At 42.1% G+C, this 26,568-nt stretch overlaps 1 protein-coding gene across 8 annotated transcripts in view; it reads left to right on the forward strand.

Annotated features, from left to right (window-relative positions):
- The window catches only part of Macf1 (microtubule actin crosslinking factor 1), a 345,446-nt gene that overhangs the window by 98,483 nt on the left and 220,395 nt on the right, over positions 1-26,568 (forward strand). For 2 of the 8 annotated variants that reach the window (XM_057784478.1, XM_057784474.1), the window contains exon 1: positions 19,081-19,189. The exons of the other annotated variants lie outside the window; for them this stretch is intronic. In XM_057784478.1, the coding sequence (XP_057640461.1) occupies positions 19,081-19,189 (109 nt within the window). Of the gene's footprint in view, positions 1-19,080; positions 19,190-26,568 lie in introns of those variants that run through there. 8 annotated transcript variants of the gene reach the window in all.

Below are 26,568 nucleotides of genomic sequence, written 5' to 3' on the forward strand. Positions count from 1 at the left end.
GAGTCTAGCTGAGATCCTGTCTCAGATAGACAAGACAGACAGACAGACAGACAGATAGAGGACAGATAGGCAGATAGATATAGATATTAAAATTGAAAATGGTCATGCTTCAAATGATAGATAGTATCTAGAAGACGAGAAAACATAGCTTGATTGAAAATATCCCAGTTTAACGGCCCCTGTACAATAAATATACACAAAGAAAATGGGTGTTTTTGTTTGTTTTTCTGAGGCAGAATTTTTCTGTGTAGCCCTGGAGATCCTGGAACTTACTCTGTAGACCAGGCTGGCCTCCAACTCAGAGACCCAGCAGTCTCCTGAATGCTGGGATTAAAGGTGTGCACCACTTCCAGCCAGATGAAAATGTTTTTAAAGTGAAAAACATTCCACACAGTAGGAAAGTATTTGAAAAATCATGTACTTAATGTACATATACTTAACACATATGAAGAAATCTTGGAATTCAACAGAAAGAAGACAACTAAATAAAAAACAGACAAAGAATTTGAGTAGCCATTCTCCAAAGCAAGTATGCAAATAGCATAGCAAGTAAGCACAAGGTAAACACATGAAAAACGCTTCATATTACTGGGCCTTAAAGAAATAAAGGTTTGCTGAGCGGTGGTGGTGCACACCTTTAATCCCAACACTTGGGAGGCAGAGACAGGCGGATCTCTGTGCGTTCGAGGCCAGCCTGGTCTAGAAGAGTGAGTTCCAGGACACCTAGGGCTATTAACACAGAGAAACCCTCTTTCCAAAACCCAACTCCTCCCCCTCAAAAAGGAATGCAGATTTAAGCCACAATGAGACACCAGCTTCAATTCATATTCAGAGTTGTAGCAAGATGTTTTAAGATTTACTTATGGCCGGGCGGTGGTGGCGCACGCCTTTAATCCCAGCACTCGGGAGGCAGAGGCAGGCGGATCTCTGTGAGTTCGAGACCAGCCTGGTCTACAAGAGCTAGTTCCAGGACAGGCTCCAAAACCACAGAGAAACCCTGTCTCGAAAAACCAAAAAAAAAAAAAAAAAAAAAAGATTTACTTATGTTTATTTATTTGTGTATGTGTGCGTACGTGTGTGTGTGTGTGTTTGTGACATGTTTGTGGGGGGCCAGCAAATAGAGGTGTCAGATTCCTTTGTACCTGGAGTTACAGGTTTCAGTGAACGACCTGATATGGATGCTGAGAACCAAACCCAGGCCCTCCTGTAAGAGCAATAAGCACTCTTAACTCTCCAGCCCCAAATTTATTTATTTTTTTATTTCTGCACATATGCTCTGCCTGCAGGTGTGTGTGTGCAGCCTGTGCAGCCTGGTGCCTGAGGAAGCTAGAGAGGGCACTGGGTCCCTTTGACTGAAGTCACAGATGCTCTGAACAGCCATGTGAGCGAGCACTGGGAATCCCATTTGGGACCTTTAAACTGCTGTGCCTTGAGCTTGGAATCTTTTTTTTTTTTTTTTTTTTTTTTTTGGTTTTTCGAGACAGGGTTTTTCTGTGGTTTTGGAGCCTGTCCTGGAACTAGCTCTTATAGACCAGGCTGGTCTCGAACTCACAGAGATCCGCCTGCCTCTGCCTCCCGAGTGCTGGGATTAAAGGCGTGCGCCACCACCGCCCGGCTGAGCTTGGAATCTTAAACCTATAATCCTAGCACTCGGGAGTCAGAGGTAGGAAATATATTGGAAATTTAAGGTCCGGCAGGGTTATAGAAACCTTGTCTACCAAAACAAAGCAAAAATCAACTAAACAACAACAGAAAGTAGACAGTGAAGATGTAGAGAAATTGGGACCCTTATATTTTGCTGTTAGCAGTATGAAATATTGCATCTAATTTAGAAACAGCAGTTTTCCTAAAAATATATCCAAGAAAACTGAAAATATACTTTCATAGAAAGGCTTTATAAAAATGTTCATGGCTCAACGTATGTAATAGTGTACACAACCTAAGTGTCCATCAGCTAATGAGTGGATTAAACAAAGTTTAGTAATAAATAAAATATGTTTTGTCAATTGAACAAAAATACTGATCAGTAAGAACATGGGTCTACCTTAAAAAGTAGATGGGTTCACATGAGATAGACGACTTTATAATGCTTGGTTCCATTTATACACAATAGGCAAATCCCCAGAGACAGTAAGTAGGGTAGTGGCTGCAAAGCCAGAAGGGAGAAAGCTGAAAGTGACTGCTGATAAGATGTATTTTTTAAGGGGTAATGAAATGTCCTCAGGTTAGATGGTTGCACAGTTTCATGAATATAGTAAAATCCATTCGTTGTAAACTTTAAAAAGTGAATTGTGGACTTGTACAGTGTGTTAATTCTCAGTGAAGTTGCTGTTAAAAATATTAGAGTAGAACTGGCGTTGGATGGCTCAGCTTGGCACAAGGTGCCTGCTGCCAAGCCTGCCTGAGTTTGATCCCTTGGCCCCACATGGCGGAGACGAGAACTGACTCCCAAACATTTTCCTCCGACTTCCACAACCTCACCACCACCACCACACAGGGGATAAATAAATACATGTAAATTGAGTAAATAAGAATATGATGATGATTTGTATGTCTGATGTCACTCTGTCAGACAGTTTTTACCTTGCCCATTAGGCTGCCATCGAGACTCCTGAAGCTGGACTGTGGCTGTCTGGAGCTCTGGGCAGCTTCTGTGTCCCTAACAGATTTGCAACCATTTACTAGAGTAGTCGATGACATTTTGTATCAGAATCTAAAATTTTATAAGCTAAACCCCTGGGGGTGAAGTTTTCCCACCTCCACGTAACTGTGCCCTTTTCTACTTTAATTCTCAGCTCTGTGTCCCACGGGAATAGCCAGTTTGTATTCTGGTTCCCAGCCACCTTCCTAGATCCACAAAGAATTACTTCATCTACAAGCTTGCTCTGAAGCATTCTTTCCTGGGTGGTGTGGAAATAAGGTCTGGAAAAGCCGCTGGGTGGCGCCTTGCTCCAGAACACTATGGCAAAAGAATGGCATGCCACAGGCTCCAGCCTGTGTTGGCAGGAAAATGACTCATTTTTTATCAAAGGAATTTCAAAGAAAATATAATGACAGGGTGATGTCAGAGGAACAGGTGGGGACAGGAACTTTGATTGAGTGTGAATGGTGTGGTTGGTTGCCTGGGCAGCGGGAATGATTGACTGGCATAGATCACAGGACACATCACCTGCTTTTTAGTTACCTCCTCAGAAACTCTCGTGTGGGCAGTGTTGTTCATGTGCCCTCAGAGCCTGTGGTCGAGTCTGTGCATGTCTTGGGTGTATTTACGATTGGCCCACAGCATCCTGTGCTAGTCATGGACTTCTTTCACAATGCCATAATCTCATGTGGTTTCTTTCACTCAACACCATTCTCTGGCTAGTAGGGTCTGTGTCTTGGAATTGAGACTGACATATTTTTTGGTAGCTGACTTAGAGGTGTGTCACTTTCCTTGACATAAATGCAGGAACTTGACATCAGAAGGCCTGATGTCAGGGGTGCTACCTATTGCTGAAAGTACTCTGGTTTCCTCCAGTGTTTTGGAAAGAGCTTGGTCTTTAGGCTTCCTAACCTAAGCCCAAGCCCCCCCACTCTTTTTTTTTTTTTTTAGTAGAGCACCCTCCAGTGGTTAATGTGAATAAAGCTATTAAGGATAGATGGGTTTTGATAATATTGTCAAAGCACTAAATTTGGTTATTTTCATTAGGTTTATAAGAGTATGTTCATAGTCACCACTATGTCTTAGCAGCCGCCAGAGTCTGTATGATTGTACAGTTAGAGGTTAAATCAGTTTACAGGAAAAGAAAGAGGTATTTCAGGCCTCTTAAGGAAGGTCTTAGGGGAGATGGCTTAGCAGTATCAATTGCTCAATTGCTGTTCCTCTTTTATCCAAAAGTACATAGACATTAGACTGCATGGGCCACCACCAAAACTAGAAGACATTGCTTTTTCTTTTCTTCTTTTTGGGTTTTTTGAGACAGGGTTTCTCTGTAGTTTTGAAGGCTTTCCTGTAACTCACTCTGTAGACCAGGCTGGCCTTGAATTTATCCACTTGTCTCTGCTTTCTGAGTGCTGGGATTAAAGGCATGCTCCACCACCGCCCAGCTGACATAACTTTTTGTGGTATATCATAAGCAAGACTAAAAAATTGAAAAATGCAATTCCAAAGTGAGGGGGGGGAATTGCTTGTTTTTTGATAATGTCTTCACCGGAAGCCTCCTGGCTGGTTGGCCATGATCTCTGCTTTTAGACAGAACTAAATGCACGTGAGGTGAAAAGTGATTGCTGAGAAGAAGGAAGTGAGTCAGGAGGGGCCGAACTTACAGACAAGGGTGCTGCGCTTCCTGGGTCTTAGCAATATTCTCCCCCTCGCCAGCTGTGCTGCTCTCTGCCTCTCTCCATGGAAGAACAGATCATTAACAGAGTTCTAACCTAAAGTGCCAAAGGTCCCAGGGAGACGTGCTCCCTAGGGGAAATTTAGTTTGGGGGCTTCCCAAAGGTTGTCTTTGTGATTAAGTTTTACAAGTCATCCTTGACTTACTAGGTCAGATGCATGCAACTGAACAGAAATAATTTGGAACTTGACGTGTTCTTGTTCGTGGCATACAAAATGTATAGGCTGTCTTTTCTCCTTGAAAAGAGCTAAATGTCTTTAATGAAAGGTGGAACAGCAACCGGTCATGGAGAATATTCTGAAACCCCAGTTAGCCAGAGTGTTAAAGGTCTCTCTCCTTCACCCTCCCTCAGAAAATACTCTATGGACTATGGAGTAAAAGCCAAAGTTTTCATTTAAGACTTTAAATAGTCCTGCCCAACTTTTCTTTTGTTTGTTTTGTCTTTTTAATTTTTTAAAGTTAGGTCTGTGTGTCCAGAGCTGACCTGGAACTCTCATTGTAGTTGAGCCTTATAGTCCTTTTTTTGTGTGACACTACCCATGGCTCAAACGCCATCCTTCCGGTACGAGGACTCAAATTCAGGTCTTCTAGGCAAACTTCTACCCACTAGCACTCTTTCTTGTTGTTTTATTTTTTTATTTCTAAAGATTTATTTTTATTTTATATAATGAAAATTTGATCTGAATGTATGAAGGCATGTGTATATATGTGTTTACCATAGTTTGTCAGAGAGGGCATTGGATTCCTTAGAACTAGAGTTAATGACAGTTGTGAGCTACCACATAGACATGGGGAACTGAGCCCAGGTCCTTTGGAAGAGCATCTAGAGTGCTGAGCCATCTCTTCAGTACTCAGCCTAAGTGGGCCGACTCCTAAATCCCTTGCCTTGCCCCTCCTTCTTCATTTTGCAGTTGGGGAACCTCTTCTCACGCTGCTTACCTAGTGGGTGTCCGCTATTGAAATTGGGTTGCCAAGCTGGGTGGTGGTGGCACATGCCTTTAATCCTGGCACTCTGGAGACAGAGGCAGGCTGATCTCTGTGAGTTCAAGGCCAACCTGGTCTACAAGAGCTACTTACAGGACAGGTACCAAAGCACCAAAGTTTTGTCTCGAAAAAACAAAAAAACAAAACAAAACAAAAAAATTAGGTTGCCAAGCTTGTACTTTTGCCTATGGAGCCGTCTTACTGGCCTCTGAGTCAGATGTCTCTCTCCCCTGCTCCTCCTGGTTTTTTGTTTGTTTTTAATTTGATTTATTTCCACCAGTGCCTGTTTTTCATGTAAATGCTTTCTGATTGTTTAGTTTTGTTGCTGCCAATGATGTTAGAATCTCCTTTAAAATGTTCAGCATTAGGGCAGACAGGAGGATTACCTGGGCTGTATAACACCCCCCTTCCACCAGTTTAATGTTTTATGTTTTAGTGTTAGTTCTTAAGCTGATTGGTGAGTAATTAACCAAGGGTTGGAGAAATAGTTAAGTTGGTAAAGAGCTTCCCCTGGAAGCATGAAGACCTGAGTTTGAGTTCTAGGAGTTTGAGTTCTAGGATGCCTGTATGCAAAAAAAGCTGGCTGTAGTGGGACACTTTAATCCCAGGACTGATGAGGTAGAAAGCGGGCAGATCCCTGGGATTCCTGGCCACTCAGCTTGTCTACTTAGTGTGTCCTTGAGTTGTAAGCCTGAGAACCTGTCTACATAAAAGTACTACAATCAAGATTGTTCACTGTCCTCCACCACTCATACATAGGTCATTGCGCGCACGTGCACACACACACACACACCACAAAATAATACATATAAAAATTTTTTAAGAGGGACACCCCCCCCCAAAAAAAAAACAGTGCCAGGGATCAAACCCAGGAAATTTAAATTTCTGACTATTTGGGGCTGGAGAGATGGCTCAGTGCTCAAGAGCAATGCTGTTCTAGTCCAGGGCAGTAAATTTGATTCCTAGCTTCCATTTCCTGTGTCTCCTGCTCCAGGGCATCCAACATCTCTGACTTCTGAGGGTCCCAGTACACACACCCACACACAGGCCCTTACACATAACTAAAAGAAAAATATTTGTTTGAGCTGGTTGGTGGTGGTGTCACATGCCTTTAATACCAACACTCGGGAGGCAGAGGTGTATCTCTGAGTTCGAGGCCAAGGCTAGCCTGGTCTACAGAGCGAATTCCAAGACAGCCGGGGCTACGCAGAGAAACACTGTCTTGAAAAACAAAAACAACAAAAATTTGTTCATCTACTCTCCAGTTTATCATTATTTTTAAATTGATATCTTTTGTTTTGTTTTGTTTTTCTGTAGGCTTGTGGAATTTCTTTATTCCTGTGGTCACTTTTCTGAAGCTTTCAGAAATGTAGATAAATAAAATTGGGCAGAAGTTAATTTTCTGTTTTCTCTTACCACCCCATTCACAAGCTTTATTCTAAATATTTGTACACCTTTTCTTTTCCACTCTCCTTCTTGAACATTCTCTCCTTCTGGAAGGTCGACTCTTCTTATTTCAGATGCTTAAATCCTTGGCAATGTTCCAGGCCTATCTTCACATGCAAAGCCTTTTCTGATTTTTCCAACAGGCAATGACTATTTGATTGAATTTCTTCCTTTAAAAATTTATTTATCCATTTTATTATATGTGTACCTGAATGTACGTGTGTGTGTGTGTGTGTGTGTGTGTGTGTGTGTGTGTGTGTGTGTGTGCCACGTGCATGTGGTGACAGCAAAGGCCAGACGAGGGCTTTGGAAACCCTGAAACTGCAGTTGCAGTTGTCAGCCAGTGTGTGTGCTGGGATCTGAATTCTGGTGTTAGTCACTGAGCCACCCTCCAGCCCTCAGTTACTGAGCCACCCTCCAGCCCTCAGTTACTGAGCCACCTCTCCAGCCCTGGGCACTGAGTCACCCCTCCAGCCCTGGACACTGAGTCACTCCTCCAGCCCTGGACACCGAGTCACCCCTCCAGCCCCAGACACTGAGCACTGCTCCAGCCCTCAACTGAGTTTCTAAAGCTCCCTACCCGGAGTCCTTGAGTCTTGCCATCAGGACAAAAGAAAACACATGTGTGAAAATTACTTTATATACGTGTTATTTTCCTAGTGAATTCCCACTATGGGACCAGCTTTATAATTGTCTTTTTGTTACCAGTAATAGTTAATGTAGTACCTAGAAAGTAAATATTTCACAGAACTGAAGAGTTTTTGAGTTAGAAAAGACTGTAGAGATCCAGAGTGTTGACTTCCTATGAACGAGTAAGTAGATGCAGTGAGGTTGGAAGTCATGTAGTACTAGGCCTACACTCGGAACTCTAAGTTCATTCTTGAGTTCTTGACTTGCTAAATATCTACATATGGTCTGGTGTATGTTTACTTAGATATTCTGAGTTATCCAAGATTAGCCAGACGGTACTTTATGTTTAATTCTTACTGAAATTCTTTTGCATATTTTGCCTTTAGTAACTAGATATACCATAAATAATTCTCTTTTCTCCCTTCTCTCCCCACTTCCCTCAATGCCTCCCTACTTCTCAACTAGGAATGTGATTATTTGGGGATAATATAATATATATATTATAAAATCCCAATATATATCCAAATATCCAAGCTAGATAAGTCTTCTTGCAAGGCACATGAGCATCTAAGACTAAAGGATTGTATCTGAGGGAAAAAAAATTGCATGTCTACTGGTAGGGCCCAAATTTCAAGGAAACTAAACAAAACAAAACTGTGAAATATAACATCTTTGAGATGATTAATTTTGTGTATAATAGTAAAGTATAACTTTCTTGAGTCCTAGTTAAAAACTTAAAAAATTTCAGCCAAGTGACAGTGGCACACACCTTTAATCCCATTACTAGGAAGGCAGAGGCAGGTGGATCTCTGTGAGTTCAAGGCCAGCCTGGTCTACAAAGGGAGTTCCTGGACAGCCAGGGCTGTTACACAGAGAAACTCTGTCTTGAAAACAAAACAAACAAACAAAAAAAAAAAACTTAAGACAAATTTGACTGTTCATTAGAGGTGTTTTCTTTTTCTTTTTTCTTTTTTCTTTTTTTTTTTTTTTAATGTGTTGGGGTGCTTTTTCCTGCATGTATGCCTGTACATCATTTGTGTGCCTGCTATCCGTGGAGGTCAGAAGAGGGCATCAGATCCCGTGGAGCTGGAGTTACAGACAGCTGTGAGCCACGGTGTGGGGATGGAAATCAGAGCCTGGCCCTCTGAGAGAACAGCTCTTGAGTGCTGAGCCATCTCTCCAGCCCCTGGAAATATTTTTGAAGTAAACTGACAAAAGTTTAGCCACAAATTTTCTCACCTGCCCAACAGCTCTTAGAATCTATTCTGAGATTATTGGAGTAAATTCCAGATTTTTGTTTTTAAGAGTCAGAACTTCATATACCCCAGATGGAAGAAAATTGAGCTTCAGCTGTCACCTAACTAGGAAATGTTAAGTGTCAAGATGCCTGTCGCTCACTGACCAGTAATGCAGATGCTCTTCTTTTTCTTAACTCTCCTTTGGGCGTTTGAGGTTGGCAGGTAAACACAAGGTCTTCCCTTCCTCTGAGATGACAGATCTGGGTTTTGCCCTCACGCTGTGATCATGGGACTAGCTTGTTGTCTCTACCAGATAAAGCAGGGCATGACCTGTAACCAACTCCCTGGGTTAGCTTGCTTTGCCTCATGCCCATCACTTTTGGTTTTATGCAAATTAGAAACTGGCCTCCAGTTTCCAGAGAAAGGCTTTGTAGGTAGAGACTGTTCACAGATAGTTTCCTGACTGCTCAGACTCAAATAATCACACAGAAACCATATTAATCACAACACAGTTTGGCCTATTAGCTCAGGATCCTTTTTTTAAACATTTTTATTGATATTTATTGAGCTCTACATTTTTCTCTGCTCCCCTCCCTGCTTCTCCCCTCCCCACTTCAATCCTCCCCCAAGGTCCCCATACTCCCAATTTACTCAGGAGATCTTGTCTTTTTCTACTTTCTTTTCTTTTTTTTTTTTTTTTGGTTTTTCGAGACAGGGTTTCTCTGTGGTTTTGGAGCCTGTCCTGGAACTAGCTCTTGTAGACCAGGCTGGTCTCGAACTCACAGAGATCCGCCTGCCTCTGTCTCCCAAGTGCTGGGATTAAAGGCGTGCGCCACCACCGCCGGCTCTTTTTCTACTTTCTACTTCCCATGTAGCTTAGATCTATGTAAGTCTCTCTTAGTGTCCTTATTGTTGTCTAAGTTTGTTAGCTCAGGATTTTTATTAACTAACTCTTATGTCTTAAATAAACCCATTTCTATTAATCTGTGTATTGGCATGAGGCTGAGGTTTACTGGTAAGGATCTGGTATCTGTCTCCTTTGGAAACTACCCTGACTCCTCCTACTCTTTCTTTATATATCTCTTCCAGCCTGGCTATATTCTGCCCTGCTATAGGTCAAAGTAGCTTCTTTATTAACCAATGCAATAAAACACACAGAGGAGAATCCCACATCAGGACTTGTTTTACTAATTGACATTTTTACCTTTTTCTGTTTCTGCATTGCTACCAACTGACACTGGAGTGAATTCACTGCAATTCTAAGCCCTACAGAGGTTGAAATTATTTTATTACTATCTCTAAATAGTAACTATTTAGAGAACTGTCTGTTTTCAGGATGGGCCATGTGTTTTCCTTAAAACTGACACTGTTACCCAGATTTCCTTTTATGACTTGTTCAGTCATGGGCAGCTGGAAGGATACTCTGGGGAAGTATTACTCACCAGGCATGCAGAGTGACCCTGACTGCAATGAGTTCCGGGGCTCTTCTGAGAATGTGTCACCACAGCAGTGGAAGGGGGTGCTCAAGAGGTCAGGGACAGTGAGTGCACCTTCTCTGTCTGTCCTTTTTCTTGGAGGACTCATTACAGCCCAGACACTGGCTTCCACCGGCTTTCCGGTGATGCCATTTCCCATGAAAGGATCGTCACCATTCCTCCTGTGCTGTAGGAACATGTTAAGACAGGCTTGAGCATGCATGATCAAGGTTCTGTGTATATTTTACTAGAAGACATGCAACAGTTTAGTCTTCTGTATCTGTCTTTGTCCAGTAGGGGTCACTGGGGGTTTGGGCTCCAGATGAGACTCACTAAGCCCATGGTAGACGATTTCCTGTCTATTGAATGTTATCCCAAGTGCATTGGTGCAGGGATGACACACATTTTATGCATATACATTAGAGCGTTAGCAAAAAATGGGAGCTTATAGTAAAAACTTTGTGAGTTTACTGAGTGTTTGAAGATCATTTATTCCAGACACCAGGCATTTCTGTTCTATTTAGAGATGGAGTTTTGCTCTGTTGTCTAAGCTGGTCTCCAAAACTCAAGTGAGCCTCCTGCTTCTGCCTTGCAGGTGCTGGGGTTACAGGTGTGCTGGGGTTACAGGTGTGCTGGATGTGCCTCTCCGGATGCTTGGTAAAGAATGAAACCAAGGTGGAGAGAAATTGCTTTTGTTTAATTTCAGTTTCTTTTTCTTTCTTTCTTTCTTTCTTTCTTTCTTTCTTTCTTTCTTTCTTTCTTTCTCTTTCTTTCTTTCTTTCTTTCTTTCTTTCTTTCTTTCTTTTTTGTTATTTTGGTTGTTTGAGACAAGGTCTTGTTTATGTACCCCTGGATACTGTGGTATTTACTGCGTAGCTGAGGCTGGCCTTGAACTCCCAATTCTTCTTATTTTACCTGCCAAGTGCTTGGATTACAGTCATGTCTCCATGCCTTGCTTTGAGGAGTAGGTCTTTGAGAAATGGAGGAGAACGGACAAAGGAAATGCAGGAATTCTTTAACCTGGGTAGCTACTCTGAGAAAGTTTCTCTTCCCACTGCCCATCTTTCTCTCCCCCCCCCCTCCCTCCCTTTATCCCTATTATGGACGCAAAGCACAGAATAGTAGGTAGCTTTGTCACGATCCCATAATTATGAAATGTACTCATGGGGGAGTGCCTATTGAGTACATTTTATGTGGTGTTGATCCTTGAATTCTGGGCAGGGGTCATTAGGGCAAAGGTGTTATTAACTAGAAGCAGAGCCTGGTGGTAGACTCTCAAGAAAGAATAAAATAGTTCTAATCAATAGATTGCATGTTTTTGTTTTTTTGAGAGAGGGTTTCACTGTAGCCCTGGGTGGTCTGGCACTCACTGTGTAGACCAGGCTGGCCTCTGTCTATTGGGATTAAAGGTGTGTAACAACAGCGTGCCTGGCTTAGATTTGAGTCTTGACCAGGCTCAAGAGGTCAGCAGTTGAAAGGAAGCTGATGGGTCTACCTTTGTTTTCATTGACAAATTCTTCCTTTTCATTTAGGGCTATTGCCAGGGTCTGAAAAACTGTTAGGGACCTAAAATTAGCTGTTGTAGGCCAAAGCCTGGTTTCAATGGATAATTTGTGTACGTCTCATGTTCAGCTGGGACTTGAACATTTCTACCTACTGTAGGTACAGACCTGCCAAGTAATTGTACTACCTTCTTGTGTTAAAGGTATCCCGGGACATCTGAAGTTTATCTTTAATACTTCCCTTTTACAGTAGAGAAAACTAAGGATTACAGAATGTAAGTAATTGCTTCAAAGAAACACAACTAGGGCTGGAGAGATGGCTCAGTGGTTAAGAGCATTGCCTGTTCTTCCAAAGGTCCTGAGTTCAATTCCCAGCAACCACATGGTGGCTCACAGCCATCTGTAATGGGTCTGGTGCCCTCTTCTGGCCAGCAGGCATACACACAGACAGAATATTGTATACATAATAAATAAATAAATAAATAAATAATTTTTTTAAAAAAAGAAACACAACTAGAGATGAATCCAGAACTCAGTGGTGGTGGTGGTGGGAGGGGGCAGCATGCAATGTCTCATATAAGGAGGCTGGCCTCCAACTCAGTATGTAGGTAAGGGCTTTGAACTCTGGATGCCCCCTTCACAGCTTCCTTATTACATACAAGGGCCACCTCCCTCAGTATGAAGCCAGAATTTGGAAGTAGATTTGGTTAACAGATCATATTAAAGTCTTGGTCAGAGGGAAAGAGACAGACAGACAGACAGATTGACTGACTGATAGAGACTGCTTTCCCAGGTCACCCCCACTTCATTTTGTACTCTGTCCCTCAGCTTATCATTTCTCTTATCTTTGCCTTTCTTAAGAGCCGCAACTGCTGAACTGGGCAAAGTGTCCAGAGCTTGGATGCCAGGCATAGTCCATATCCGGAAAGAATTCCAGAAGTAGAATTTCTGAATTAATAAATCAGTTTTTTTCCCCCCTTTCCTCCATCTCTGTAGGAAGAGACCGCTTGTTGGTTCCTAGCCACCTGGCTAGCTTAGACCAGAAATATTCACACAGAAACTGTATTAATTAAATCACTACTTGACCCATTAGCTCTAGCTTCTTATTGACTAACTCTTACATATTAATTTAACCCATTTCTATTAATCTGTGTATCGCCATGTGGCAGTGGCTTACTGGCAAAGTTTTGGCATGTTTGACTCTGGTGGCTCCATGGTGTCTTTCTGACTTTGACTTCTTCCCAGCATTCAGTTCCGTCTTCTCCACCTACCTATTAACAGGCCCTATTAACAGGCCAAGGCAGTTTCTTTATTCAACCAATTTTATTTAACCAATAAAAGCAACACACAGACAGAAGGACCTCCCACACCACATTTCTTCCTCTGGAACTCACTTTATAGACCAGGTTGGCCTCAAACTCACAGAGATCCACCTACCTCTACCTCCCGAGTGCTGGGACTAGAGATGTGCCTGGCTTCGTTACAGCTCCAGGAAAGAGGAAAGCTTGCACATGTGTCCTCAGGGTCATCTTTCTCTAAGTTCCCAGGTAGATCTGAAAGTCCATCAGTAGAGGTGGTTTGACTCCTCACTTTTGCTTATTGCCTGAGGGACCCGACTACTTAGAACTCTTGGAGTTGTCCCTGTGCTGAGGTGAATGGTTTTCTAGATGTTGGTCCTCTACTCTGTGAAGTAGGTGTAGTCTCAGAAGGAACTGAAGCTTTCATATTTGGGAATATTCCTGATTTGTTGGTCTCAGTTTTACTCTTTTGAGTTTGTTTCCCCTTATGTCCCTCCCTCCTTCCCTCCGTCTGCCACTCTCTCCCTTCCTTCCATGGCACTAAGTCAAATTCAGGGCCTTGAGCATGCTAGTTAAGTGCTCCACCACTGAGCTGTTACATAGTGAGTCTTTTACCACCTAACTCTTATAGCACTTTTTAGACCCTTTTGTTCACTCCACAAATATCCAGTTATTAAGATTTTATGAAAAACATACAGGCATTTTTTGTCTCTTTTACTCTTTGGGGGGTCTGCCACCCAACTCCCAAGTAAATCATACACCGAGGCTTATTCTTAGTTGTGAATGCCCAGCCTTAGTTTGACTTGTTTCTTGCCTATTTTCTCAATTTAAATTATTCCATCTATGCAGGGCAGTGGTGGTGCTGACCTTTATTCCCAGCACTTGGGAGGTAGAGGCAGGTGTATCTCTGTGAGTTTGAGACCAGCCTGGTCTACAAAGGGAGTTCCAGGATAACCAGAACTGTTACACAGAGAAACACTGTCTCAAGGAAAAACAAAACAAACAAACAAAAATCCCATTTGTCTTTGGCCTTGGGGCTTTTATCTTTCTCTATTCCTTGCTACCTTTCCTTCTAACTCTGTGTCTGGCCCCTGAGATCTTCCTCCTCTTGTTTCTCTTTTTATTTATACTATCTGCCTGCCAGCCCTGCATCCTTGTTCTTGCCTTGCTATTGTTCATTAGACCCCAGCCTGGTCTACAAAGGGAGTTCCAGGATAACCAGAACTGTTACACAGAGAAACACTGTCTCAAGGAAAAACAAAACAAACAAACAAAAATCCCATTTGTCTTTGGCCTTGGGGCTTTTATCTTTCTCTATTCCTTGCTACCTTTCCTTCTAACTCTGTGTCTGGCCCCTGAGATCTTCCTCCTCTTGTTTCTCTTTTTATTTATACTATCTGCCTGCCAGCCCTGCATCCTTGTTCTTGCCTTGCTATTGTTCATTATACCACCAGGCGTTTTATTTATTTGTTTGTTTGTTTTGGTTTTTCGAGACAGGGTTTCTCTGTAGCTTTGGTGCCTGTCCCGGAACTAGCTCTTGTAGACCAGGCTGGCCTTGAACTCCCAGAGATCCGCTTGCCTCTGCCTCCCAAGTGCTGGGATTAAAGGCGTGCGCCACCACCGCCTGGCCACCAGGCGTTTTAGACAGGCAAAGAATTACAGCTTCAAAGACTTAAATAAATGCAGCAAATACAAAAGTCACACACCTGAAAATATTCCCCAACAGGCATTCATCTAGCTTCAACAAAATCAAGGGGATGAAAAGATGACTCATTGATTAGGAGTACTTGCTGTCCTTGCAGAGGACCCAGTACTCACGTGGTAACTCATAGCCATCTGTAAGTCTAGTTTGAGCGGATCTGATGCCCTCTTCTGGCTTTTTTGGGCCCTAAGCATATGGTATACATATATACATTCAGGCAAACACTCATACACCTTTAAAAATAATTTAAAGCAATCTAGTGAGGGATTAAAAGAATGTATTCAACTGCATTATAAAGTCCTAAACATCATGGAAGACAGATGAAATATAAAATAAGAAAGGAAAAGGAGTTGGGGAAGTTCTGTAGATATACTTACTGGTCTTGATGATTACTAGAAATCTGATTTGTGTTCAGTGATTGAACGGAGAAATAGCACAATGCAAATGCGAAGAATATTGTAAAGCCAGGAGTTTGGGGCTCAAATTTCTGGCAGGAAGAAACCAGAAACTTTAGAAAACATTACTAATGAAGTGTGGCTGGAGAGATGGCTTAGTGGTTAAGAGAACTTGCAGTACCCACATGATGGCTGACAACCATCTTGGCCAGCAGTAATTCCAGTCCAGAGACTCCAGTGCCCCCTTCTGGCCTCTACAGGCATTGCATGCACGTACTGCACAGCATGCATTCAGACTTAAAACATTCAACAATGTAAAATCAAAATAAATAAATATTTAAAAATTGCAAATAAGGAATGGAATATTTAAGATGTACTAGTCATTTTTTATGTACCAAAGAGATTAATCTTGTAGTGACTAAGGTCAGGATTGGAAGGTGAGAGACTGGGATTAGGTAGGTTAGGTGGGGTTGTTGAGGTGATGAGGTCAGATACCAGTTTGCCAGAGTTTTGTGCAGTCTGAGCAATGACAATAATGTCCATTAATTATTGGGTATATGCCAAGCACCTTGAGTGCATTAAGTCATTTAATCCTCACATAACTTTATTAAGACATGTTCTGTTATCATTATTTTCAGATAAAGAAGTAGAGGTTTCCTTAAGTTGAGTAAATTACCCACAGGCACTAAATGCTTTATAGATGATAATCTAGATGTGAAACAGGCCCATTTGGCTATCATAATGCTAATGTCTCAGGTTTGCCGAGTAAGAAACAGGAAAGTTTTGCTATTTTATTATATCCAATGAATGCTTGAGTATGTGGAATATTTGTAGATGTTCTAGGCCTTGGTGTTGTTTAGCATTGTCTCAGTATCATGGAGATGGTCATAAATGTCTCCTAATTCACTTGTGTGAAGATCACATCCTCTGCCTTTGACAGTTAGATGCCAAGTACTCACAGGAGAATGTAGGCCACAAGAGTTTCGGGGCCACACCTTGATGTCTGGATCCTGACAGTTCCAGATACCTAAGGTTTCTAGTTCTCTCTGTAATACTCCTTTCTTCTACTGAGTTTATCCCTGCAGGTATATTTGGGTGTGGATGTGTGCTTTGGTGGTTTAGGGCCCTGTCCTTTTGCTGTTAGGTAGGAATATTCTGGGTGCTAAACATGACATTAAGTGACTTGTTCTGTGTATAATGAATGATATCTAAAAAGAAAACTAGCCTCTCCCTTCTGCCAGCCTCTAACCACTTCCTGTAAGTGACAGAGGAGCACAGATCTCTCATTTTCACTAAGTGATATATCTATTTTATTTTCTCAAAGGCGGTTCCCCTTTTGCCTTCACAAATATATACACATATATGCTTAGAAAAACTGCAGACTGGAGGATTCTACCTGCTGTGTGCAGAGATGTCATTTATCTAAGGTAGACCATATCCTTCCCAGGGATAGCATAGAGACGAAATGAAATAACATATGGAGGTTTTTGATGTGTTGTTTTGTTTTTGAGTCAGCGTCTCAATGTATATCCCTGACTGGCCTGAAACTCACTATGTAGGCCAGACTAATCTTGAATTCACAGAGCTCTGCCTGCCTGTGCTGGGATTAAAGGTGTGCGCCACCACCCCTGGCCCTGAAGCCGCTTTATAGTAGCTGCATAATAAATGTTAGTTTTCCTTTCAAGCAAATCCGTTTATGGACACCATAGCTCAGGAGTTTCTCTGCTTGCTTCCCCACTGTGGGGAAGCAGCTATCTTTGTATCCAGGGCATCTTTATTTAAGGCTGTGTTTTTTTATTGAGTGAATCAAGCTCTGTGAACCCCTACTTTTTAATTGAATGAAGTGCTCTGTTTTAGGGAGCACAACTCAGTTTCACGGTACTGTGCCATTGATTTGTATTCTTCAGTGTTTATGCCTTTAACAAACACAGTTATGTTCATTACATCGCACATGCTAAGAAGAGTTCTTTTTTGCTAACACGTCTCTCTTACTGCAAGACGCCTTGACAGAGTTGTCGTCACTTGTCACTGATTCTTCTCCTTCCATCTGTTCTTGGTTTACTCTGATTGGGCATTTTCTCTACTTTATCAATACTTCCCTTATGAAGAACTTAGTGATCTCCACCAATTGACAGTCAATTTCAGTCCTCACCTGCTCCTGGGACACATGCCCCTTTGGTTCTCCACTTCTGATGCCTCGTTTTTACAATCTCTTGCTGTTTTTATTCTTTCACATCTCATGCTGGAGGTTTTCTAGGGCTTAACCCTTGAGCTTGATCTTTTCCCTCTTCATGTTTACTCTATAAATGACATCATAAAGTCTCCTGGATTTTAAGACCAAGTGTGAACATTTCTGAACTCTAGAATAGTATGTTCAGTTGTTTGTTCAACGTTCTATTTCAACATCTAGTTGGCATTTCAAAACTACTATTCAAAAGGCCATTTTTTTACACACTTGCCTCCCATACAGTGAACAGCCAGTCACAGCTACCTGCCAACCCTGGAGCCTCTGCTTCCCAGACAGCCTTCAGCTTCTCAGCCCAGACCCTGGTCTTTTCTCCCCCTCCCACCATTCCCTCCTTTCTCTTTTGTCAACAAACCCTGACAGCTGAAATTCTTATTTATTTTATTTGTATGGATGTTTTGCCTGTATCTGTATCTGTATCATGTACATGTCTGGTGCCTTCAGGTTAGAAGGCGTTGATTCCCCGAAACTGAAATTACAGGTGGTTGTGAGCCATCATGTAGGTGCTGGGAACTGAACCCTAGTTCTCTGCAGGAGCAATCAGTGTTCTTAACCACTGATTCATCTTTCTAGTTCAGCTCTTTAAAAATTATTTTATTATTTTCTCACATGTATGTGTGTGTATGCTACATGTGTACAGTGCCCATGGAAACTAGAAGAGGGCATCTGATTTCCTTGGAGCTAGAGTTCAGGTGGTTATGAACCACCAGATGGGGATACTGGGAACCAAACTTGCAAGAACAGTACACTCTCATAACCACTGAGCCATCTATCCAGCCCTGCATCCCTGCTCTTCCTTACAGGCATGAAGCGCCACATTAGGTGGTGAAATACAGAGGGCGCACACAATTGTAGATGATGCTGAATTTAAAAGCTCCTATTGTATTCAGTCCTCCATCAAAACACATTGTCGTCTTGGGCAATAGATTAAAATCTTTCCCTTTTACCAGGGAAATAATAGAGCAACAGATATGTAAAGCAGCCCCTACCATTTTTTTAAGTAAATAGGATCTCACTCCGTAGTCCATGCTGCCTGCAAACTCCTGATCCTTCTGCCTTGGTGTTCTGTGTACTGACTACATAACAGCTGGTGATGGGTCTTTTGTTGTTTCTCCTCAGCCCCCAAAACTTGTAGAGCAGTTTGCTCCGCTGGATGCCCAGTCCTCGGGTCTGTCTGTCAGCTGGGGTCTGTGTGCATCCTCCTTCCTGTGGTCTTCTCTAAAGTTGTAGCTGTGGAAGGGTTGCTGTCTGTCTGTGCCAAGGCTCTCTGTCCTTTGCCTCCTCCCTGCAGGAGTTTCTCTAGTGCTTCTGTGACTCTTTCCTTCTGCCTGCATCCTGAAGTTTGGCATTCCAACCAGGCGGGGAATGGAAAGTTCAGAGTGTGACGTCCTCTGGTCCTACACCCTCCCTTCTTGTAGAAGGGTCTGAGGTTTGTTTAAGCTGGCCAGAGGATGCCAAAGATAGAGGTTTGAGTCAGCTTGACATTGACTTAGGCCTCCTTTTTACTTTTCTTCCTCCTTTCTTTTCCCCTCCCCCGCTGGCCAGTTGTTTCCTGGCCTTTGTCTGAGACTCACTGTGCAGTTTTAGTCCCAGTCTGCCGCTGTTTGCTGAAAACAGGCAGAGGCGAGATGGAAGAAGCTGCCAGAAGTTTCTTACTACGTTAAACCCAGGCATCTGCCTCTGCTGCTGAGCTGATAGTAAGGAACAGCAGTAACCTCAGGAGAAAGGCATCCAGGGCCAGCACTGGGCTCTGCCTGTGGCTAGCAAGAGGAGAGACACAGTCCTGGAAATGCCTCTTTTAGATTCATCTTATCTGCCGTCAACCGTCTTTATTTTGACTCACATTCTTGGAATTGCTGGTGTTCTGTACTGGAAGAGATGTGTCAGAGACAGAGCAGGTAACTTAGCGGTGCCTCCCTTCTTTAATCTTCAACGGGGCTCTGAGGGTGCGGTAGATGCGGGAGGTCTTCCTGCTCACTTGTTTTTCTTAAAGGGCCAGTGTACCCTTCTGCCGGTGTGCTGTGGGGGGTTGGGGGCAGGGAGGGAAAGACAGACAGAAAGAGAGATGCGCGCGCCCCTCCCCCCCCACACGATTGGGGGCTGGAGAGAACATCAACCTAGGAAATGGCTGTTCTGGGTCATCCGGGATCCAGACTCCTCCTTCCTGTTCTGTGGCACTGACTGAGGTTGCTGGACGGATGAGATGATGTCTGGACTCACAGCTGAAGGGAAGTGAGCGCTATTCTAACATGCGTCCTGCTTCAGAGGATCAAGTCCTTTCTTACTTTGTGTTCTCAGTCTCCAAGTGGAGTTTTGGAGGCCTGTCACCATCTTCTGAAGTATGGGATTGGTGTATTTAAGACAGAGGAGGGTCAGGAGGGTCAGTACAAGAAAGGGTTTCGTGGTATCTTTCCCGAGATACAGTCTGTGTTGTTCTTTGATGGAGTTGATGCTGTTCCTTTTGGGGCACTTCACAGTCTAGCTATACCTAAGCCATAAGTGTTAGGAAGCTTGTGCTTGTTTTCCCCAGGAAATCAGGCTCTGATAATTATGGCACTAGAACTCTCTCTTGCTGTTAGTTATATTATACATTGATTTCTAACTGCCACCTGTAGGAATCAGCACCAAGTACAGCTGATTCTGAGATGCTATAGGTGAGCATTAGAAAGCTTAATTGTCCTGGAGTATATACCCTTGGACCTTAGTGCTTTTAATATTGTCCCTGTTACCAGCTCACTACCTTCATGCTAGACTATTTAGATACTTGTTACTGATCTCTTATAAGCTAAGATGGGGACTTGGTGACCTATTACTTATCTTTCTATTAAAAGTTCATGAATGCCTGACGGAATTAGAATTAGATGCAGTCATTGCCCAGTGTCCTTTCCAGTAACTCCCAGAAAAGCTGTTGGCTAAGTATTCAGGTTCAGTATGTGGCTCTATCAGCAGAAACAGAGACATTTACAATTATGTGTACTTGTATGGTGCTGTGTTTAAGGGGTACCCCAAAGTGACATTCCTGTATTTGAGCTTAGAAAGAGATGGGTGGTGGAGTCCCTTTGTACACACCTGCAATTCTAGAACTGAGAAAGCTAAGGCTGGAAGATCTTGAGGTCAAGACCAGCCTATTACATAGGGAGATTTTGTCTCAAAATAACCACAGAGGCAGGATTGGCTTAGTATGAGCCCCCTGGGTTCAGTTCCCAACACTGCAAAACAGAAAGAAAAGGGTGGGCAATGTTTGAACCTGTGATTTATCTTTTATAAAAAGAAAATGTTTAGATGGAGTCTGCTGTTTTCCCTTCTAGTGCATGGTAATGAGATTGGCTAATGGCTTAAAGTTTATCTTTAGTATAGGATGTTCTGTGGAAATTAAGAGCCATTGACTCCTTTTTAAGTACTTTCATTTTTATGTTTTAAAATATTAACTTATCTAGCAACAATAAAGTACATGGAAATTAAAAGAAGATAAATGCCTTGTAAAGCCTTTTATTAGTGAAATGGCTTTGACCCTAATACCTGTATTGGGGGTGCACTGTTTGATTTATCTTCAAAATTAAATGATGGTGACTTTTTAGTTGGAAACAGTGGATACCAAATCATACATGGAAGTACTTAGGGGATTCTGAACCAATTTTATTATCATTTGAATTTTAATGTGTATTTTGTCTGTTGAAGTGGTTTTTGGAAATAATGCGTACACTCTAATTAGTAGTTGCCAAATGAACATAACCAGAATAAAATTTCTTAACCATCCCTGTATATTTGTATTACTCATAAATTGTGTGTATGTGTGTGTGTGTGCGTGCGTGTGTGTGTGTGTGTGTGTGTATATATATATATATATATATATATATAATGATAAATAGGAAAGTTCTTGTTTTCTGTCTCTGGTTCAGCCTCCTGCTTCAGCCTCCTGCTTCAGCCTCCTGCTTCAGCCTCCAAGTGGCGGGATTATAGGATGTGATACCACATCCGCCTGAATATTGTCTTTTTTATCTGGTCTGTTTTATTTGATTAGAACATATGGAATGTGACAGACAAGGCTCAGTTGTGGGTCAGGTGTTTAACCGTAGCCATGTGGGTGACACACTGCTGTGGCGATGTGAGACTGCTGTAGTCTGTGGAGGGTCTTGCTCTTCTTGTCTCACTTTATTTGTATTTCCACAGTATGAATAATGGGCATGGTTTTAGCTATTGAAGGCATTGAATTTTAAGATATATTTAGTTATTTGAAGATTTTATATTGGTTTATTTTAGAGAAATGGTGATAATGTTTATTTCTGTTTTATTTTATTTGTATGAGTGTTTTTCCTGCGTGTATGCATATATACCTTTTGGTGCATGCTTAGTGCCCTTGAAGGTCAGAAGAGGTCATTGAATCCCCTGAAACTGGAGTATAGATTGGTGGGTGCTGAGGATGAAACCTAGGTCCTTTGCAATAGCAGCAAGTGCTCCTTACCACCAAGCCATTTCTTTAACCCTATGTTTGTTTCTATTTATTTGTATGTGCCAGTCTTAAAAGTATTGACTCTTTAAAAAAAAGTATTGAATCTTGTCAATAAAACACAACATAGAAATAAGCCAGATACTGATGTTACTGAAATTCCCCAACAATCAAAATTATCTAGTTGGTGTCATCATTTTGCTTTAAAATAAGTGATGTGCCAGGTGGTGGTGGCACACTCCTTTAATCCCAACACTCGGGAGACAGAGACAAGTGGATTTTTGTGAGTTCGAGGACAGTCAGGTCTACAAGAGCTAAATCTAGGACAAACAGGGCTGTTACACAGAGAAACCAGAAAACACTGTCTCAAACCCCTACCCCCAAAAGTAAATCTGAACACATAAATTTACTTATGTTATTTGTTTATGTTTTATATGATGAACTCAATATGCCCCCTTCCTTTTAGTTTTTTAAGATAGAGTCTCTAGCCCAAGTGTGCTCTGGACTCATTCACGATCCTCCCAAATGCTGGGATAATAGGAGTGCGCCACCAGGGTAAAAGAGTGTTGCCAGCTGAGTATGGTGGTACAGGCCCATCTCTGAGTTCAAGGCTAGAGTTCTACATAGAGAGTTACTTCTAGGATCGTAAGATAGGGCTACATAGAGAAACGCTTCCTTTTTCAAAAACCAAACCAACCAACCAACAAATAAACAAAAAAGGCTTTAATCTCAGCACTCAGGTGGCAGAGGGAGGTAGATCTCTGTGAGTTTGAGGCCAGCCTCTACAGAGTGAGTTCTGGTACAGCCAGAACTACACTGTGACAAAAGTATTATATCAGAAATGCATGTTGCTGGGTGGCTGGTTGGTAAAGCCCTTCCAGCACTGCAGTCCTGGGACCCCATGTTCTGGCAGAGCCTCATTGTCTGGGTAGGTATTGTTTCACACACCCTTAGAGTGGATAGAATGTTAGGTTTTGCTTTAAAGATGGGCAGGGTCGGGGCTGGAGAGATGGATCAGTGGTTAAGAGCATTGCCTGCTCTTCCAAAGGTCCTGAGTTCAATTCCCAGCAACCACATGGTGGCTCACAACCATCTGTAAAGAGGTCTGGCGCCCTCTTCTGGCCTGAAGGCATACACACAGACAGAATATTATATACATAATAAATAAATAAATATTAAAAAAAAAGATGGGCAGGGTCCATATATATTAACAGATCCAATGTCCTATTTAGTTTTACATTTTTTTCATAAGACATTTGCGATAGTTTGAATGAGAATGGCCCCATTGGCTCATATTTGAGTGCTTAGTCTCTAGATAGTAGAAATGTTTAGGAAGGCTTAGGAGGTATGAGCTTGCTGGAGAAGATGTGTCACTGGGGTTGAGTTTTGAAGTTTCAAAAGCCCATATTAGGCCAAGTCTTGTTTCCTCCCCCTCCTCTGCCTGCAATTTGCAGATCAGAGGTGAGTTCCCAGCTACTACAGCAGCCATGACTGTCTGTCTGCTGCCATGCTCCCCACCATGATGGTCATGGACTAATCCACCTAAGCTGTAAGCAAGCCCTCAATTAAATTCTTTCTTTTTTTTTTATGTGTCAAAATAATTTAATTTTCCCTGTACATTTCTGTTCACATGAGAAATCAAGATACACATTTATAATATTTACCTGTCATGAAACATTCAAGTGAATTTCAGATGGCATAGGTAGAATTCAATCACTAGTGAAATGTTTAAAAATATAGATATATTAAACAAAAATGTCTTTATATGATAAAATAATCTTCCACAATGCAATAAATTGCAGATCACTGAAACTTTAACTCTAGATTATTTCAGTTCAGTTTTTGTTTTCAAAATCTAGAGACAGAATTAAAAAAGAAAAAGAAAGACTTGGCAGAATTCCTATCTGTTTTTATGCTTCTCTTTCTTGTTTCGACTACTTGTTACACTGTTTAAAGATGATGATGCTGAGGTTGCTCTTGCATGACCAGTAGCCTTTAGATGATGATATTGCCAAAGAATTAGAAAATAGGCCCCAAGAAAAAGACTGTGTCACAGAGACCACAGAAATCTGTGAGGCTCCACAGAGTGAAGCTAAAAGTGTTTCTAAATCCAAAGGAAAGAAAACCAAAGATGTGAAAAAATCTGTCAAAATACCTGCTGAACCACAAACAGTGAGTGAAGTTCTTATCAACTGTGCAACCTGCTATAGGGAATTTCCATCTCGGAATAAACTTTTTGATCATCTAAATACTTTCTTTTAAACTGCCTTGGTCATGGTGTCTCCTCACAGACAGCATTTATCTTTTGCGCGAAGATACATGATTGTAGAATATAAACTATGGACCCTTGTGTTGGTGACTGTTGACAGATGCTCCGCTGACTTAAACTCTTAGTTCAAATTCTTCCTGGAAAGATCATCTGTTCCTTCTTTTAAGAATCAAGCTAGCTTACATTTGAAAATCACCACCCTTTCTCGCCAGACACCTACCTTCCATTACTGGGTGATTTCCTAATTCTTTGCTATTCTAGCACTCTTCTTTGGACAATAAAGTTTATTGTTTTTACTTTGAAAATGTGATGCCCTATGTATGCGTGGTGTATGCGTGGTGTGTGTGTGTGTGTGTGTGTGTGTACATGCATGCGTCCCGGAATACAGCAGAAAGGTGGGGAAGAAACCACTGGGAGTGAGATCTGGTTATAGAATGTAAGGCTCTAGATTTAGGGCCATATTCTCAAGGCACCATTTCTTAGGAGATGTAGACAAGACATAAGAAGGCACTGCAGTTTGTAAACATTCAATTAGCATTTAGAATTTGAAATATTTTCAAATATTTACATTTTAAGTATTTAAATATGAACTGCCAGCACTCACATATCTTCCTGTTCTCAAATTTACCGCTGTCTTGAGTCTTCCGTTACTCCTCTACTTCTGTTGAAACTGCCCCGACCCCCATTCCACTTCATCCTGTGTCCTCATGGGAGCCCGGATGATCTCCCTAGCATACAGAGTTGGGCTGAAGACGGCTTGGTGAGGAAAGGCACTTGCCATGCAGGGTCCTCTTTTATAGTCTTAATATTTGGTGGTTTTGGTGTTTTAGGAAATAGATATGTTAGCTTAGTTTTCTGTACTATGTAAGAAAGCCCACAGCTATAAATTTCCTCATGACTTCTGCCCACATGTGGAATCCTGGCTTGACTGAACCTTTGTGAAGTCTGCTGGTGGTGGTCAAGTCACCCATTCCTGCCTGTAGCATGAAGAGATCAGAGTGGCCGAGTACCTTACCAGCTCCTGATCGTCCTCTACTGGCTACAACGTCTCTTCCTTTGAAGCTCAAGATGTGTTAGAGACCTGAAGGGAAGCCTCTTTGGGTCTTCAGTGTCTCTAGGTTCTTCAGGATGCCAGGGGAATAAAGAGATGGCACCTGTTGTTGCTCAGACTTACCTAGGAGTAGCCATGTTGAGTTTTGGATATTGCAAAGGTGTATTTTTGTGGTATGCTCTAAATCTCTAGTCAGATGTAGTTTCTTTTTGTTGTCAAGGGTTTGAGGCAGGGTGTCACTTTGTTGCCCGGGCTGTCCTTGAACCTGAAGCAGTTACTCTGCCTCAGTTTCCTTAGCTGGGATTATAAATATGTGTTACCACTTCTGTCTGGCTTTAGGGGTTGTTAGTTCTTAATTTTCAGAAGAATATTCTACTTCCTTAGTTATTCTGGTTTTGTTCCTTTCAGAGACAGCAGATATAGTAAAAGGCACAGCCTTAGAGCTGGACAGATAAATATCTAATCTTGGTTGTTTTTTAACCTCTTACATTGTAGTTTATTTTACTTCTAAAATGGAAATGATACTTTTCTTAGAGAATCGTGATTAGATGAAATGAGAGCTTTTAGCCCATTCATGATTTGTGAATTGTTAGTCACAGCAGATGATCAATTAGGTTTATTTAGCTTAGACTACTGACTACTTTCTAGCTGCTAGAAACTGAGCTTTGAAGATGAAGTATAGCCCTTGGTGCTCAGGATTTGGATTTGATAAAGGAAAGGATTACTAAATATGACTCAGAAAGTATTCATTTTTATTCTCTTTCCCATCTCTTACGCATTCCCTTTCCCAAGACAAGGTGACTTCTAGAAGGATTCTTCCTCTCCTAGGCTGAAGAGTAGAGATGAATACCTTGGTCACAGGTTATGAAGGCGACCCAGAGCTCAGTCAAGGAGGAATTGAGTTAGCTGAGCACTTTCTTAGTAAGCAATTACAAGATTATTAGCAGTTTGTTGGTGGGAGTGAAGGAGCTTTTCAGGTGACTGAGGTCACAGGACTTGTCCAGTAGGCAAACTCCTGTTCTCTTTTTCCTACCTGTGGTCTTTTGGGATACTCTTGCTGTCCTGGGTGCCAGCCCCCACCCCCACCCCGCGCCTGTTTGTGAACAGGATTGAAAGCAGCATTAGCCTAAAGAAGTTGTTCTATTTAGGGAGCTAGAGCAAGGGCAGTGATTAGGTCCTTATCAGAAGCCCGCCTTTCGGAGAGGTGAGGGCAGAGGTGGGGTGTCTTTCTTGACAGCCTGTGCAGGGATAGGGTCAGAATCACGAAGAAGCAAAGATAGGCTGGGCCATCTGAATGAAAAAGCCATTCATTGTGGGGTTTTGTTTTTTTTCAGTATTCCAGTGTCTGGTACAATTAATCAGGACTCGGAAAACAAGTTGGACAAACAAGCCAGCAGCCTTCCACTGACGGACAGAGGGGTTTCTGGCATGGCTGAGTTAGGTGCACTGACTGAAGGAAAAGACAGGCTATAGGAAAGGGAACCGGGCTTTGTGATGTCATTTCTGGCTG

This window comes from Chionomys nivalis, chromosome 11 (genome assembly GCF_950005125.1).
Source record: "Chionomys nivalis chromosome 11, mChiNiv1.1, whole genome shotgun sequence".
Classification (NCBI taxonomy): domain Eukaryota; kingdom Metazoa; phylum Chordata; class Mammalia; order Rodentia; family Cricetidae; genus Chionomys; species Chionomys nivalis.